Consider the following 17165-nt stretch of genomic DNA (forward strand, 5'->3'; position numbering starts at 1 on the left):
CGGGGCCACCCCACCTTGTGCAATGTATGCTGACTCTGACGGAGCCAGCTGCCATGCTGTGAGATGGCCTGCGGGAAGGCCCAAGTGGCAAGGAACTGAGTGGCCTCTGGTCAACAGCCAGTGAGGAAGTGAATCCTGCCAACAACCACATGAGTGACCTTCAAAGTGGACCCTCCCCCAGGAAAGCCTTGAGACCCCTTGGTGGCAGCCTCGTGCGAGACCCTGAAGCAGAGGGCCCAGCTAAGCCATACCTCGACTGCAGACCCTCAGAAACTGTGGACAGTGTTATTTGAAAACACTGCGTGTTGGAGTAATTTGTTACAAAGCAATAGAAAATATACCACACAGGGCCATGTAGGCCAAAGGAGCAAGGGGGAGGGGGCTTGGCAGGTAGCCCGACTGGAGCCATGGTCTCCCCCAAGTGTCAGGGGCAAGATGCAGATGGAGCTCCAGCAAGAACTCAGAGGACGGTCATTTTTATTTATTTGTTTAGGAATATACAAAAGTCTGACATGGTACAATGATCTCATCAAGAGAAAACAGAACACACAGAGGGGCTGGGTTTCCTCTCTGGCCCCCATCCTCCCAAAAAGGCACACATATGAGAGGCTTGGGCTTGGGGGCCTCCTATCCTGGAACCAATCTGATGCTCAGAAGGCCAGGCTCCTCTGTGAACAGAAAGAGGGGTTCCTTCCTCAAACCCACACTGGTGGGTGTGGGTTAAGCAAACCGAGGCCACTGGAAAGTATGGGGTTCTGGCCACAGCCAGGTTGGTGCTGGGTCCATGTCTTCAGCCCCCTGAGGAAAACCAGTCTCTCCAACCAGAACGTGGCAGCTGGTTAATCCAAGAGATAGCATGTCTGAAACAGCCCTGTTCCCCAGCACAGGACTGTCACCGCCCACATGGTCTCTCCGGAGGCCAGTCCGGGCTTGGATGTGAAAGACTAGGGGCGTGGGAAGTGGCAGAAAGGAGAATCAAGCTGGAACAGTCCCGATGCTCATCACTGCACTCCTCAAAATAGGGACAACTGTGCCCTTCGAGGCTTCCCCGTGGCAAAGAGGACCAGTCCCGCAGTCAAGTCAAGGTGGCTGGGAATAGAGGTGTTTGTATCAGAAGCGGCTTCTGCTCCTCATCCTCCAGGGGCAAAGAGCAAATAGTCTAACTGGCCTGAGTCACTAATAACTGTCCTTCTTCCCCAGTGAACCAGGACCGAGTTTTCTCTGTAACTTCAGGAAGGGAAGAAGAGGGGTCGGTTGAGCAACTCTAAAGGCCCAGATGTGTTAGCCACCACCTAGAACAGGACAAACTGGAAGCAAAAAAGCTTGAAATAGTCACTTTTTTCCTTCCTAAGAAAGACCTAACATTGTAATGGTTTAACAAAATTATTATAATTTCTTTTAAATAACCCACAGACACCCATGCCACTTCCAAATTTACAGAACAAAAAGCACTCGAGAACTTGGTAGGAAATGATTTGCAGCGGGTTCCCCCGGGCAGCGGGCCCGAGGCCCGGCTCAGTTCACCTCCAGGACCTCGGTCTCCGGGAGGCCGAACTTGGTCTTGTGCCGGTCGAACAGCTTCACCAGGGCCTCCATGTACATGGCGTGGTACAGGTCGATGTCCTGCTGGGTCGGGTGCTCCAGCTTGGGGATGGTGATGGGCTCGCCCACTGCAGGGATGGGGCAGAGGCCTCTGGTTAGTCAATGCCGCTCGGCCCGCCCTCCCTGGGTGTTTACCATGATGTTGTTGGCAGTGACCCTGCGCTAGTGACAGCCATGTGTCAGGAGCAGTGCTGAATGTGTTCTGTCTTAGGCTGTCCCTTTTACAGATGAGAAGGCTGAGGCCCGGCGGCATGGGAAGGGACCTGCCCAAGGCGCAGAGCCAGTAAGCATGACGTGGGATGGAGACAGGCTGCACCCCTGCACCCAGGGAGCTCCCGGGAGGGCTGTGGTCGGGGACGGCTTTGCTGCGCTGCCCTGGGCAAGTCACTTGGCCTCTCTGAGCCTCTGTGTCCTGGCCTTCCTCAGGGGCCTTTGCTGAGGAGTCTGAAATTGTGACAGGCTTGGGGAGTGCGGTTAGGGCAGGAGCGGGAAGAGGAGACCAACATTCATTCCTCTGTGCATTGTTTTATTTCCTAATCCCGTTTCATCTCCATACCCAGCTCATCACAAGTCCTGGCAAAGACGGTTCTGACATTTCTCCCAAATTCTCTTCCATCTCCACTGCCGCGCCCTCGGTCCGAGCCAGCAGCTACCACAACAGCCCCGGGCTGGCCTGCGGCTCCCATTTCTGCCTTTTCTGATCCATTTTCTATCCAGCAGCCCCAGGGTCGCTTTCAAATGCGAACCTGGACCTTCCCTCCCCAAAACCCTCACGCAGCTTTCCAGGATTAGAGTGAAGAGCAGCTGCCTTCACAGTGCCCACAGCTCCCTGTCCCTGTGCAGCCACCTGAGCGGGAGCATCTCCGCAGCCTTGCGGAGAGCGGAGCCGGGCGGGATTTGTGTGGAACAGGAGTCAAGGGCGAGTCCGGCTCATGCGACCTAAAGTGCAGGAAGCCGGTCTCTGTGTAAAGTACGAAACAATACCTGGCTCTGAATATTCAAAGTATCTGTGTGAGCTTGTGGCCCACACACTCCTGTGTGATCTCCAGCTGTGAACCATTAACACACACACATATCCCTACAGCAGACCATTCTCTGGAATCCTCTAAACGGTCCCAAATAAGCCCAAAACAACACAGCCGAGGGCCAACTGCAGCCAATTTGTTGCTATACTTTTCACAGGGTGATGCTCCAGTCCTGTTGATTTTTATTTTTCTGTTCCTCAAAAGTCTACACAGTCTTGCTGCGGGAACTTCGCTACGGCTACTGTTTCAGACAAAAGCTCTCTCCTCCCACCTCTTGTGCTGGATAATCCCTATTCAGCTAACAGTGTAGAGTCACCTCCTCCCGGGAGTCCACTATGGCCTCCAGGGCATCCTACTCACACCCTGCGTGGGTCTTCACCATGTCAGCATCTTCCCTGATGGACTGCTGGGCTCTACAAACAGAACGGCTGGGTCTTGTCCTGTTACCTAGCACAGCGTGGCTCACAGAATAAACTCTACCCTATCACCCCACCCCCACCCCACCAACAATCCCCAAATGGCCCCACCCAGCATGTCCTCGCGGTTTAGAGCACGGACATCAGAGCCCGGTGGCCTGGATTTGAATCCTAACCCCACCGCTGACTCGCTGTGGCACCCCAAGACCAGGGTCTTCAGGAAGGGAGGCTCACCGACAGTGGTGATGGGCTTGGAGTAGGGCACCAGCCCCCAGGTGTCAGAGGAGAAGAGGCCTCGGCCATGGAAGATGCATGGGGCGAAGCCAATGTACTTCTGGAACTTCTTCTGGACCCATCGACCCCAGGAGCCCTCCTCGAAGATCACCTGCTTGTAGACCTCATTCTCTCCGAAGGAGTAGGTGGGAACCAGGTCGGCTCTGGAAGGGAGGCCAGGGTCTGTCACACCCCAGTCACCGGCTTTAGCTCCTCCTGTCAGCCCCAGAGGCCCTGGACACCAGCCATGCTCCCCTCCCCCAGGGCTGTACCTGAATCACCCGGGGAATCCCAAACCAAGTGTCCCCTCTCTAGCAGGATCAGATGGGCCCTCTGCTCCCTGTTAGTGACTGGGGAGCTTCTCAGGCCTGGGGACCACCAGGCAGAGAGAAGGCTGAGGCCCTGCCCTAGAACACTTGTTCTCTCCCATCCTGCAGGGCCTGCCTCTGCTGGGAGTCCTCCCTGTCCCGCCCCAACCCAGGCGTCTTTCAGTTCCATGCCACAGCCCTCAGCACGGTGCTGTCCGTCCCTCTCCACTTCCCCCTGGGGCTGCGTCTATTGTGTTCCCAGGGCCTGGCGAGGGCTGGGCCTAAAGAGCAGCTTCTTCTGAAGCCTGGGGTAAGGTCCTGAGGCCACAGAGAGGAGGGCTGGGTGGGACCTCAATGGCTGGTGCCATCCCTACCTTGTGGGTGACTGCAGACTGCATTCTCTCCCACTCAAGGTATGTCATTACTGGAGGTCTGTCACCCCAAAGCCTTCCTCCTGGGGTTGCCCAGAGCCCAAATATGGGAAGAAACAGTGGACCTGGAGTCCAGAGAGCTTGGCTCTGCATTTTACAGTGTGACCCCTACGGGCCACTTAGCCTCAGTCAGTTTTCCCAAGTGGAGAAGGGGGATGTCGTCTCCTGCAGGACTGGTGTGGAATCAAAGGGGACGTAGACGTGGACGTGCTTTGTCAAATGAAATGCACTGAACACGTGGCTACGCAGAACGTGCCTCTGGTTCTCCAGGCAAGGTCCCAGGCACCCCAGCTGCGCCGCTCCTCTGCGCCTGCCCTGGTGGCACCTCCAGGGGGCCTCCCTGATGTTTCCGGCCCTGCCATCCTCGCTCTGGCCTCCTGCTCGGCTCGCAGCAGGACACGTTTCTGGCCCCGGGGCATTGTCCTGCCTATAAGCCTGGCCTCTCAGCCCACCCTCCAGGGCTCCGGGGACATAGGCTGCACCTTTGCCCACTCTGACACCAAGGCTACACTGGGCACACTTGGCCTGAACCTCTGGGCTCCAACCTTCCCTCCCCGACACAGGACCGTGAACTCTTCTATTTCTTCCTGATGCCTGGGTCCTGCCGCCAGGAGCCAAGGAGCTGCCCCCGGGCCAAACAGCGCTTCGGAGGGTGTGTGTGCTCGAAGGCACTTACCCGTGTCGCAGGGCCAGTTTCACAAAGCCCTTGCGGTTGCGCAGGGTGACAGCATTCTTGCCAGGCCTGGAGCTCAGGGACTCGGCCGCACCCCCCACGACGATGATGATGGCATTGCCGCTCCCATTCTTGGAAAGCAAGTAGTCTATGGTGTCTCGGTTCACAGGGCAGATGCCTGGGGGACGAGGGAACAGTCAGGGCTGCCCATGGATGCACTGCCCCCCCCACCCCCCCGCCACGGTCACATATAAACAGAAAGAGCCCTGGACTTGGGCTCCAGACCTAACGCAGCCACTTAGAAGTTGCATGGCCCCACATAAGCCATCCTTTTTCTGAGCCTTGGCTTACTTATCTGTAAAATGGGGATAACAACACAAGGCTGTTTAGGTAGCTCATTCATTTGGCAAATACTGGCCGAGGTCTTAACTCTGCCAGGCTGGTGCCCGGTGTGGGGAAGCCCAGTGAGTCAGGATGTTGGGGGTCACAGGGAGGATAATGACAGGGGCATGGACAACAATCGGGTTGTGCAGAGGGCAGCACAGGGGCTGGGTACCCAGTAAAGGGGCCAGTGAAGGCCTCCTGGGCAAGATGTCATCCAAGTTGAAGCATGGAGACCTTATGCGCAGCTCCCTGCTCAGCCCCGACCCACTGTGCCTGCGGCAGGCGGCATCTCTCAGCACGGACCAGGGTGGTGTACTGGCTTCCTGGCCAACCTGTCACCGGGCTCAGTGGACAGGCTCAGGCCTTGACTGTGGAGCCCAGGAAGGATACGAGAAGATGGCCCCTCACCTCCAGACATCAGGTACTCCCTCAGCACTGGCATCCGGAAGTTGCCGGCCAGCGTGGCCAGGTAAGGCCTTATGCCGGGGAACTTCTTACTCACTTCCGTGGCCTCTGTGCTGAAGTTGCAGAAGGCACCCAGGCCCATGATGCCATGGGGGTGGTATCCGAAGATGTAGTTCCTGGTGGTCAGCAGGTTGTGAGTCTTCACCAGCTGCAGGGAAAAGCTTAGGTGAGAGGAAATTGGCCAGGGGGGAGGGGTCCTGGGGCACACCCAGAAAGTAGAGGAGAGACAGGATTTGCCATAGCCCTGGGACCCTGGGCCTCAAGGACTAGAGTGACCCTCTACACCTGACCTCAGACTTTCATCACTGGGGCCATTTGGATTGCAAGTCCCTGGGAGGGTGTGCAAAACTTTCTCCCTTGATCCCCTTATTTCTCCAGCCGAACACACCAGGTCCTCTTCTGTGTACTCTGCCAGCCTCCTGTCTTCTGTCCCTCTGTGCCCATCCTCCTCACCACAGCCAATGTGACTAGTCTAAAACCCAATGCAATCCCTGTAACTCTCTGGTTCCTATTGGGGTAAGTCCAAGTCCCTTAGTCTGGCCAGAGGTGAGACAGTGCTGCCAACCTGAATGGAAACTTCCTTCCAGGCAGCCGGGTTCTGCCTGGGCTCTGACGCCGGAAGGACGAGAGCAAGCCACAGCTCGGAGCCAGCGCAGTGGGGCAGGCAGGTCAGCTGTGCCCTGGGCAGCCGGCCTGTGGTGCCTGCAACGAAGCTGTCCTGGGATGCTCTAACGCATGACTGGCTTCCACAGGGCCTCCTCCTGCCCTGGGGCTGGGGTTAGAGAGTGGGAGGCTGGTGCAAAGTTTCCTAAACCCTGAGCAACAAGAGGCGCCCGCCCGGCATTACGACAAACACGATGGAGGGAGGGTGCTGAGAGGGGTGGAGAGAGCTGGTATTTTGTTCAGAAAACACCACTTTTTCTTCTGATTAGAAAAATAATGAATAATCACAGAGAATTTTCAAAATACAGAAAATTTAACAAAAAATGAAAAACATCAAAAGCCTGTCATACACCAAACACCTGTCATACTTCCATCCAGCTAAACCACTCTGATGTGTTGAGTCTTTTTCCTATTCAAATATACACATGCTTTAAAAAAAAAAAAAGGCACAAAATTGAGGCCATCTGGTTATCATTTTTACATAATTTCCTACCAAGCATGATCATATCCTATCTACTTTTCCTTATCAAAATTCCTCAGTCCATGTCTCCGTGTGGCTGTGTCATTCTACCACACAGCTAAGCGACCCGCGTGGAACTAAAATGGAACCCTGGCTGATGGACCTCTCAGAGGCTTCCAAAATGTCCCTCAGAAAGAATGCTTCCAGCCCTGGCCGGTTTGGCTCAGCGGTTAGAGCGTCGGCCTGCGGTCCGGAGAGACCCGGGTTCGGTTCCCGCTAAGGGCGCGTACCTCGGTTGCAGTTTGTCCCCGGCCCTGGTTGGTCGTGCGGGTGGCAGCCACTCGATGTGTCCCTTCATATCGATGTTTCTCTCTCTCTCTCCCTTCCTCTCTCTCTCCCTCCCACTCTATCTGTACAAAAAAAATGGAAAATATCCTCGGGTGAGAATAAAAAAAAAAAAAAAAAAGAAAGAATGCTTCCATACATGCCTCATTTTTACCGACACGTCTGATTATATTCTTGAGACAAACTTCTAGAAACAGTTCCTAGGTTGAAGGATATGAATATGTTGGTTCTGTGAGTGCCCGGACTTTCTAAAGAGCTCAGAGGTGCCCCTTCCATGCGCCTGTGCAGCAGGACAGGGCCACTGGCCGTCGCACAATAAAAAGAGCCTGCGTTTCCCAGATTTGGGGACCTCCTAGCTGAGGGGAGGACAGTGTGTTCAGTTTGGGGAGAGGAGTGGCCTGGGGAACACTGAAACCTGATGGAGGCCAGAGGAGACGGAAGCATGGGTCGCTCTGTGACTGCCAGATGTGTGTGGGTGAGCGACACCTGCTACTTCAGACATCCTTCCTTTCACACTGCCTTTGGCAAGCAGGCTGAGGCTGCGCTGAAGCTCACCCACCTCTGCGCTGCCCACCGCATACATGGAACGGCAGCGGCCTAGTCCAGGCCAGTGGGGCAGGCAGCGAGGGGTCCAGTGGGAGCCCAGCTCGATGCGCTTGGCAAGGTGGCTGCTCCGAGGTTCTGCCTCCTGACGAGCAGGGCGGCCCACCACGCAAACGCTCAGTAGAGCAGAGAGATAAAGCACCTGGGCCAGTCTCCATGCAAAGGAAGGTGCTGGGGTGAGAGCGCAGGCGGCCAGGGCCACACTGGAAACTTGCTCCCGAGCTGGTAGCTGGGCCTGGGAGCCCAAAGCACAGAATGGCGGGAGAGATTCCTTTCCTCAGGGGAGACACTGGGCCTGGAGAAAGGAATGGCTGCATGCCTGGGGCACAGCAAGACATTCGCCACCGCTAATGAGGCCACCCACCTGGGCCTGGGTTATAGAAGTGTCACCTGGCGGTTCTTTAAACCATTTATCCCCTCCCCAAGCCTCTGTCTGGTGGGACGTTGGTGAAATGAGGTGCCTTGGGGCACAGTGCGGGTTGACAGCCCTGGGTGCAGTGCCCAGAAGAAGGCAGGCCTGTGACACAGCTCTGGTCTCTTTGTGCCACATTCTCCTCCCCTCAGGGCTGGACAGAGTGTTCATCCTGGAGGGAGGAGGAAGGACACTGCTCTGTTGACATGCCTGCTCTCGTGTTCCCTGTTCCCCAGGACAAAGACTCAGTCCAAGGGGCTGGCCAGGCCAAGCCGACTGGCTCATGTGAGCCCGGGACATATTCCTGGCAAGTCACTTCTCACACACTGCCTGTCCGGGCAGGAGAGGTGCTCAGATAGGCTGTGCCACCCTGGCACCACAGAGGGAAACTCAGAGCCTGAGAAGAGCAGACACTTGCCTGAGCTCACACAGCGGGGCACGGTGGCAGAGACATGCAGGAGTGAGAACCTGGTCCTAAAGCAGACAGCCTTGGTTCCTCCACCAGGCCTGATCTTGACTCGCTCCGTGAACTTGGGGCGGGCCCTCCTCTCTGGGCCCATTCATGAAATGAGGCAGATGGACACACAGAGGATTCTAAGCTCAGACTCTTTCGTTGTCTCCTTCCTCTCCCCAAACACTGCCTATACCTCAGGGAGCGGTGACCCAGGCACTGCCCACTCCCCGCCCAGGTGGCCAGCAGTCCTGGTGGCTGCTGCTAACATGAGCCCCCGCGCTGCTGAGAAAGGGATGCTCTCTGGGCTAGTTGAGCTGCTCTGGCGGCAAAGAGCAAAGAACTCCAGCAAGAAGGGAGAGGCAAGGTGTGGGCACTGAGTACAGCTAAAGATCAGTACACAAGCATCGGCAAGAGGCTGAGAAGAGGGGGTGACAGGAGGGTCACACACAACTCCACAGAGCATCAGCCCTGATGTCAGGCCACCAAAGGCAAAACCTCTCACAGAGGAGGAGCCTGAGACCCCAGAGGGTAGGAACTTGGCCAAGGTCACCTGTAGGCAAGAGCAAAGTCCAGGTTGAGACTCAGTGCCCTGGCCTGCCTAAGGCCGCCTGTGGCTTCAGTCCTCATGCCGCAGGGCCTCGCAGGGCCAGCTCAACCGTGTCTTGTGGTTCCAACTCCCAGCTGATTTCTTGGAGCAAAAGTGTGATAAGGGGACACTGGATTTTGTTTTGGCTCTTTAAGAAAGGCAAAGACCCCTGGCTGGTTTGGCTCAGTGGTTAGAGTGTTGGCCCACGGACCAATGAGTCGTGGGTTCGATTCCGGCCAAGGGCACGTACCTCAGTTGTGGTTTGTCTCTGGCCCTGGTCGGGGTTTTGCAGAAGACAGCCAGTTGATGTGTCCCTCTCACGTCAATGTTTCTCTCTCTCTTTCTCTCCCTCCCTCTCACGCTATCTGAACATAAATAGAAAAATATCCTCGGGTGAGGATTTCAAAAGAAAAGGAAAGCCAAAGAGCAGTGGGGAAGAGCATCTGCCTGTCCAGTTCTGACTAATAGTCATCAGGTCACCCTCCTCTGGGCTGACGGGGCTATCATCCTCAAGAAGGCTTCCCGAGTGGTAGGCCTGGCCCCTTAGGTGAGGGCCCTAGTAGAGAGTCCACAATTCCTCACAATTAAGCATCACCTACCACTTTCCATCATATATACAGCTCCATTTTGCACGAGACTAATGAGGCTCAGGGAGCTTGATAAAGTGTGCCTGTGGTCCCATGGGCAGGAAGTGACGAAGTCTGGCAGGATCCATTAGATGGTGAGCTCACCTGAGGGCAGGGACCAGGCTGACTCCTCTGTGTCGCCGTGCCCAGCACTGCATGGGGAGCAACAGAAGCTCAGCGAATGGAGTCACAGAGCAAAACCTCAGCCCAGGCCTCCAACGGCAAGGCAGAGAGAGGAGACCCAGGACGTGGGGCTGAATCCAATGGGAAATCCAGGAAGGAATCTGTCCCGCAGGAAGAGGCAGTAGGAATGCAGGGGGAAAGAACCTGGAGTCTGGGTTCTAGGGCTAAAGCTGGCATGGACTCACTGTACAACCCGGACTAGTCCTTGCCCCTCTTCAGGACTATTTCCCCACCTGCAAAATGAGAGGGTTGGGTCCTATGAGGCAACATTCTCTTAGCAACATCCTCAAAATTCTCACAGCTGGCGAGATGGGGTCAGGAAAGAAGAGGAGTGAGAACCCTGACCCCAAAGGTTCAGGAAAAAGTGGGCTCAGGCTGGTGTGGGCAGAGGGAGCTGGCCCCAGGCTACCCCACAATACTGGGTGCACTGGAGAAGTGCGGGGGTCAACCAGCCACCTCCCCCAGGCAGCACGCCAGGATGTCTCAGTGGCTGACTCACAACAATTTCACATTCACACGCTGCCACCACTCTTCCAACCCCACTGATTTCTACTGGGCTACCTCTGAAACTAGGGTGTGCCAGGGCTCGGGTGCCGAGGGAGCTGGCCAGACAGGTCTTTCACCTACAGAAAAACCCTTCAGGATTCTGCCAGGCTCATCCACAATCCACCAGTGTCATCCAGATGCACCAGGGCTCAGATGCCTCTGCCTTGCCGAGTGGAACAGAGGCTGAAAGCCAGACCACGCCACCATTTATCCTGTCAGGACCTGGAGGCTGGCCCCAGAGAAGAGAAGGCGGGTGCACAGAAGACCCGTGTGGAGGTCCCATAGCAGCTGATGGTGCAGCAGGAAGGAAACCCAGAGACCAGCTTGGCCTAAACTTGCTTCAAATGGGGAGTCTGGACCCCGGAAGGGAGAGTGCCTCCCCCAGAGTCAGAATGGGCTTTTCCTGCCTCCGTCCTCCGAGGCTGCGGGAAGCCTGCGTGTCTGCCCAAGCTCATTCCCCACGACCCTGGTACATAGGGAGGCAAGAGCCCGGCTGGAGGCCAGACAGCCATAGGAATCTTGGCTCCACCCCTCACTAGCCTCGCGCAGCTTTGCTACTCTGACCTTCGGTTCCCTCTTTTGTAAAAAGGGATACAGTTACTACCCCTTACAGGGTGCCGTGAGGTAAAAGGAAACTCAGAGAAAGGTGTTGGCTCCTAGAAGTGCCCCAGGAAATGGAGGTCCCCCTCTCCACTCCGCGGGCTTCTTCTCGAACCCTGTGCCTGTGCCCCCGTTGCTCCCCCTGCCTCCTCGGTGCTGCTCGCAGGCTGGAGTTCCAGAGGCACCTCCTCCAGAAGCCCTCCCCACGCACCGCAGCAACCAGGGTCTCACTCGTCTTTCACTGCTCATCAAGTTCCCCAGGCCTTGGTTCCCATGGCCGTGACGCCAGGGACCCCTGCCACTGGCTGAAATTACATTTCCAGAAGAGCTTCGGAAGGAAAGAAAGCCCCTCCCACCTTTGTTACAGTTCTACTTGGTTCAGTGCTGTTCTTGGTTCAAGCCGGATGAATTTGGACTGTTTAAGTATTGCTCTTCATAAATCCCCTCCCATTTTATTTTATTTTATTTTTATTTATTTTTTTTTTATCCTCACCCGATTTTTTCCATTTTTTGTTCAGGTAGAATGGGAGGGAGAGAGAGGAACAGAGAGAAACATCGACGTGAAAGGAACACATCGAGTGGCTGCCACCCACACAACCAACCAGGGCCGGGGACAAACTGCAACCGAGGTACGCGCCCTTAGCGGGAACCGAACCCGGGTCTCTCAGGACCGCAGGCCGATGCTCTAACCGCTGAACCAAACCGGCCAGGGCTTTAATAATTTTTTTTTTCCCCTCCCATTTTAAATCATGTCTTTAATAGTCATCAAGAGGCAGACAAACAATGGCTGTAACACCTGCTCATATCTGCCCCTTATATCACTCAGGATCTCAGTGTCTGAAACATCTTTTAGATCCAAATGCTAGAAATAGTCTTGTTTCACTAAGGAACTAGTAAGCTTCTTCGTTTCCCAAAACAAGAACCAACAACTATCATGTTTCCCCTTTTGCCTTGGTTGCCAGGAAGCACAGAGCTAATGATGAAGCTCAACCACCATAACTCTGTTGACACTTATGGCTGAAATACTAGTATTTTCCCCCCAAGTCTTGATTTTTCTGTGTACCTGGTATGGCATTATTTGTATCCTACATTGCTCAAATGCTACATAAATTGGGGAAGAGTATAAACAGATGCTCATAGTGGGAGATGTCACATGGTTCAACTCAGCATGCGTTGTCACTATGGATGGGTAGGTTAAGGCTTAAATTCAGATTTCCCACCCATTCCCACCCTCCTAAGATGATACCCACAAATCTTTACCTGGATGGGAAAGTAATCTCGAAAGTAGCGCCATACAGCCCAATTTCGGACCCACTGTGACCTCCTGCCACCTTCCAGAGAACAAAACAAAGTGTTGGGAAGGAGTGGGAATGGAGGAGGGTGATGTTTGGGCAAGAAGACAAGACAGGGCCAGTGTGGAACCCTGCAGTGGGTGACTCCCTTTCCACGCAGCATCTTCTCCCCCACTGGGCCCTTTCCATATCGATTCCCTCATGTCATGCAAACCCATGGTTAAATGTGAGCTCCTATGAGGGCCAGGATGGTGCTGTTGGAGGTGCTTTTAACCCCTCGCTCAAAACCACACCCTGGCCCAGCCCAGTGTGTCTTACATAGTAGTTGTTAAGTAAAAAGGAGGCAACACCCACGGTGGGAGCCTCAGCCTGTGTAAGAGGGAGGGTGCCCAGGGCCAGGGGTAGGGCAAGGAGACACTACCCTTACCTTTCTTGGGCGTGTTCCAGTCGAACACCAGCCAGGTGAAGTAGAGCACCGCGATGAGCCAGCAGTCGGTGCAGAACGTGTACATGAGGATGACGCTGCAGGCCACTCCTGGTGGGCAGGCGGAGGGGCACAGGTCAGGCTGTCCTCCCTGGGTCTCAGTCTCCCCTGGGCGAAGGCTCACCGAGTGACTGTGTGAGCGTTTGTTTACTATGACACTGAGGTAGGCACAAGCAAGGCCATGGGCATAACCTGGGGAGGAGCAGGCTCACAGAGAGGCCGCCTCATCTCCTAGACTCCGCCAGGCTGCCCTGGCGTTGAGGGCCATGGGGCCCCATGGTGCCTGGGCAGCAGTGTCGTCAGAGAAGAACTTCAGCTCCTTGTGCATTGTGCTTAGAGCTGTTCTTTTTGTCCCCTCCTTGCATGTTCATCCCACCCCAGGCCCCAGCACAGTTACTGTGGACATGAGGAGAGACCTGCCGAGTGCCTCCACGTCCCAGGACGGGGGCTGAGCCACTGTCTCAGGTGTGAGGCAGGGTGACCTTGACATCATCTGGAGATGAGAACACTGAGGCTCTAGGAGGGGTAACGTGCCCAAGGGCACCCAGCACGAGAGCGGTAGAGCCAGGATTCAAACCATAATCTGCACCAGGCTTTAGTAATTCACCAAAAATTAGAAGCCCAGACTGCCACAAAGGGACCTGGGAGAGGAGGGACGCCAGCCCCCGGAGGACTGGGAGGAGGACTGGCAGCAGGACTGGCAGCCTCCAACATAAGGAAGTGCCAGGCAGCCCCAGGACGCAGGATTCTGAGAAGACTCCCTGGGACCGGATTGCCTGCGCTCACTTTGTTCTGGGCTTGCTGGCCAAAAGGTTGAATAACTTGGCACAGAGAGGAAGGCAGGTCCATGCCAAGCCTGGCTTACCTCATGGCTTGCCCCTAGATGCCCTCAACAGGCTTCTTCTATCTGTCCAATTCCCCAACCTTCAGAAGCTTAGACCTCATCCCTTTGGCACTGTTCTCCAATGTGACACCACCCTCGCACATGACCTCTGACCTCTGAATTCTCTAGCCACGGGCCGTATCTTCTCTACCCGCTAGCATTCAGCACAGGGCCGGGGCAGCGGGTACCCATGCTTGGTGGAACGGGTCTCCATTCAGCACCCTCTCCACCGCCCTTGCTCTGTGCTCTCCCTTCGCTGGGCACTGTGCTGGTCAGGGGCGCTCCAGGGCTGCCTGGCTCCGGATGCCACACTCTCGTCCTCCCACCATGCTGAGCCTCCCTGGTTTCCCAAGGGAGAGGGGAGGCTAAGGGCAGGAAAATGGCAGCCCCTTGTCATCCACGGTCCAGTCCTGTTCTAGACTCCTGGGTAGCCTCTTCCCAAGGTAGCTAAAATGGAGTGACTACCCGGGGAGGGGCAGTGACGCAGTGACCGGGCGTCCAGTGTTTCGGGACCAGTTTAGGAGCGCGACATCACGGACAGGGAAGGCGCGTGCCTCGGGAAGCACTGGGAGCCTGCGGACCCTGTCACAGGCAAACCGCGAGGCACTGAAGCCGGCTGGTGAGTGGCTGTGTCCACAGTAAGGCCATGTACAGAGTCACTCACACGGGTGAACAGTTTGCTACTGGTCCCCTTTCTTAGGCCTGGGAAAGAGCCCGGAGGATGCTCCAGGTGGGCCTGGGCGGGGCTGCGAGGTTCGGGCGAGGTCTAAGCAGCCTGGAAACCTGGCTGTCATCAAAGCCCTAATTCTCCTGAGGGGTGCAGGGACTAGAGAGTCTGAGCCCCAGGCCCACCCTAGAGTCTGGGCTCTCCGGGAAGGTGGGAATCCCCACCTACTATCCTCACTCTGGTGCGACGGCAGCCTGGAGGGAGGAAAAGAGGACAGACACGCGTCTGGAGACTGCATCCTAGTTCAGGACCTTCTGGCCGGAGGGTCCCTCTCCCCCTACTCCTTGTATCCACAGCCCTTCTCACAGTACTGATCATCCGCCTCCCCCAGCAGACTCCTTCCAGCTGGCAGCTCTCCGGGCTCTGAGCGCCTCGGGAGCTGGAACTGGGTCAGGGTAACCTCTCCAGCCCCTGCAACCGACACAGGACAGGTTTATCAAACAAAACTGAACTCGGCCCACCGAACGACCTTGCTTTCACAGAGCCTCATCCTACTTTCCAAACAATGCTCCCCGTTCCACCCTCGGAGGTCGGAGGTCATGGGGCTGCAGAGGATCCGACACTGCGGGTCCATGAGATGTCAAGAACCAGGGATCGCCCCGGGGCTCCGCATGTGGAAGGCTCAGGGCCACCTGCACCCCCGCCCCACGCGTCACGGTGATGCTCGTGAGACCCCGAGGCCTGTGAGCAGGGCAGAGAGGCAGCAGAGGGCCCCGTGACAAGCCCTGCTGCTCACTGGCCACGGTCCATCCCTGACCCTCCGCGTCCTTGCGGGGTGTTGGGGAGATCACATGTGATGATGTGTGGGGAGGACTTCACACACAATTATGCGTCCAGTCAAAAGATTCACGAACTTGGACGGAAACCAAACGGCATCTTCATTTTTACCCATCTCTAATGGAAATGTAGTATCTCCTTCATTTATGGCTGTGATAGACCACAGTACCCTTAGCAGTACTGTGGACAGTACAATCGAAAACAGGTGTTTTCATCACGTTTCCAGCAATCGCAGAAATCCTGAAAAAGCATTTCTTCTCATCGCTACTTGAGAATTAATGATTAGTCCTGCTGCTAGATCTTGTTTACTGTGATGATAAAAAGCGTGTGGGTTACTACATGTCTAATTTGGTTTCTTAATGTGTGCATATTTCTATTTCAACATCCTCGGTTTTCAGTATCAGTGGCTTCCTTTGAAACCCAATGCATTTTGTATTACACATTTAAAAGCATTGGGAGAAGTTTATAGGCTTTATCAGAATGCCTGAGGGTCTACAGCAGAAAAATGGTGAAGAGTCTGTTCACAGGGAGGCTGATGGGGTGGCAGCAGCCTGTGCAGCATCAGGGGACCTCTGCCAACAGATTTAGGTGGCAGCAGGAGGAAGAGGCTGGGATGCTCAGGGCAGTAATTAGAAGCAGCTCAGCCAACCTGCCCGCCCAACCAGGCTTGGCTCCCACCTACACAGGGGCGTTGGGAAGATGCTGGGCCGGTTTCTGGGCTGTGGTCAGGTTTGATGGATTGCTAAGCTACACCTCGGGCCAGTGCCTGTCGTGCGCGGCACGGGCTGGGCCTCCACCAGCTGCTCGGCTCCTCATCAGCCGAGCTCTGACCCACTAAGACGGACAGTGGCGGCATCTCAGTGCAAAAGGGGACCGAGGGAGCTGGCAAATCGGATGAGGCAGGGGTCTGGGAGACTGGAGTCCATGGGGTCTTTTCTTGGTCCCACCTCCTTCTCACGTGTTTCTGGGGAAGGCTCTGCAGCCCCTACTTCCTATCTGAAACGGAGGGGCTACACTGTGCTCTCCACTCTAGGATTCTAGTTCAGTAGCCGCATGCAGGCCAAGGCGGGGGTTTGAGCCCCGAGGGAGCCAGTTTAATTTGCTCTATTCCCCAGACCAGTGTTTCTTTATCTTTTTGAGGCCATATGTCCCTGTAAGAATCTAAGAACAGCAACTGCCTTGCATCCCAGAAAAATGTGCATAAACTCTTACATATAATTTTGTACTTAATGTTAGGGCTTCATAGCCCCCCCTAAAGTCCACTCTTGGGCCTAAAGGCGAAGACCAGCTGTTTCAGAATCTCACTTCACAGTCTCACGGAGCCTCTGTGAGCTTCACAGGTGAGGACCTGTGAAGTGAGAAGTCAAGGAGACACAGCAGGTGCCTGGTACACGGTGGGGTTCGACAACTAGCACCCCCGTCCTAGCCCTCTGTCCTGCAAAGGGAGGGAGGGGCTGCACGGAGCTGCCCTAGAAATGTGGTCCCAGAGGCCCCCACACCCCCTGGAAGGACAGTCGCTCAGCAATGAGAGGGTAACTCCTGATGACCCCACCAGACTGGACAGTCCTGACGAGTGGGCCACCCAGGGGGACTCGCCCCAGGCACTGGAATGTTCTCTATGCTGCTCTGCGGCAGGTGTGTCTGCCTGGGTGCTGGGAAAGCCACTTATTATGCTAGAGACACAGGGGCCTAGGGAAGAGCAGAGGCTGCTGGGATGGGCCCTTTCCTCCTCCCACACAATCCAGATGTCCTGCCCCTGGGGATGGCAACCCAGGGAGTGAGGACACCAACCTGGACCAGAAGCAGCACCCAGAGTGCTGATGTGGGAGGTTTGAGAGAGGAGGGAGCAGGCGTTCGATGCGCTGCGGGAAGCAGCTGGGGGCTGTGCGCAGCGGGCGGCGAGGACCCGCTGTGACTGGGCCCTGGGCCTGCTCTCATCCCTTATCT

General features: G+C 55.8%; 1 protein-coding gene across 2 annotated transcripts in view; it reads right to left on the reverse strand.

Moving 5' to 3' along the window:
- Positions 1-1370: 1370 nt before the first annotated feature.
- Positions 1371-17165, reverse strand: part of DGAT2 (diacylglycerol O-acyltransferase 2) — a 31358-nt gene continuing 15563 nt past the window's right edge. For both annotated transcript variants that reach the window (XM_036258810.1, XM_036258811.1), the window contains 6 exons: positions 12775-12882; positions 12316-12386; positions 5521-5725; positions 4732-4906; positions 3278-3480; positions 1371-1670 (listed from right to left, as the gene is read on the reverse strand). In XM_036258810.1, coding sequence (XP_036114703.1) covers positions 1516-1670; positions 3278-3480; positions 4732-4906; positions 5521-5725; positions 12316-12386; positions 12775-12882 — 917 coding nt within the window. In that variant the 3' untranslated portion in view covers positions 1371-1515. The remainder of the gene's footprint in view (positions 1671-3277; positions 3481-4731; positions 4907-5520; positions 5726-12315; positions 12387-12774; positions 12883-17165) is intronic.

This window comes from Molossus molossus, unplaced genomic scaffold, assembly GCF_014108415.1.
Source record: "Molossus molossus isolate mMolMol1 unplaced genomic scaffold, mMolMol1.p scaffold_m16_p_13, whole genome shotgun sequence".
Taxonomy (NCBI): Eukaryota; Metazoa; Chordata; class Mammalia; order Chiroptera; family Molossidae; genus Molossus; species Molossus molossus.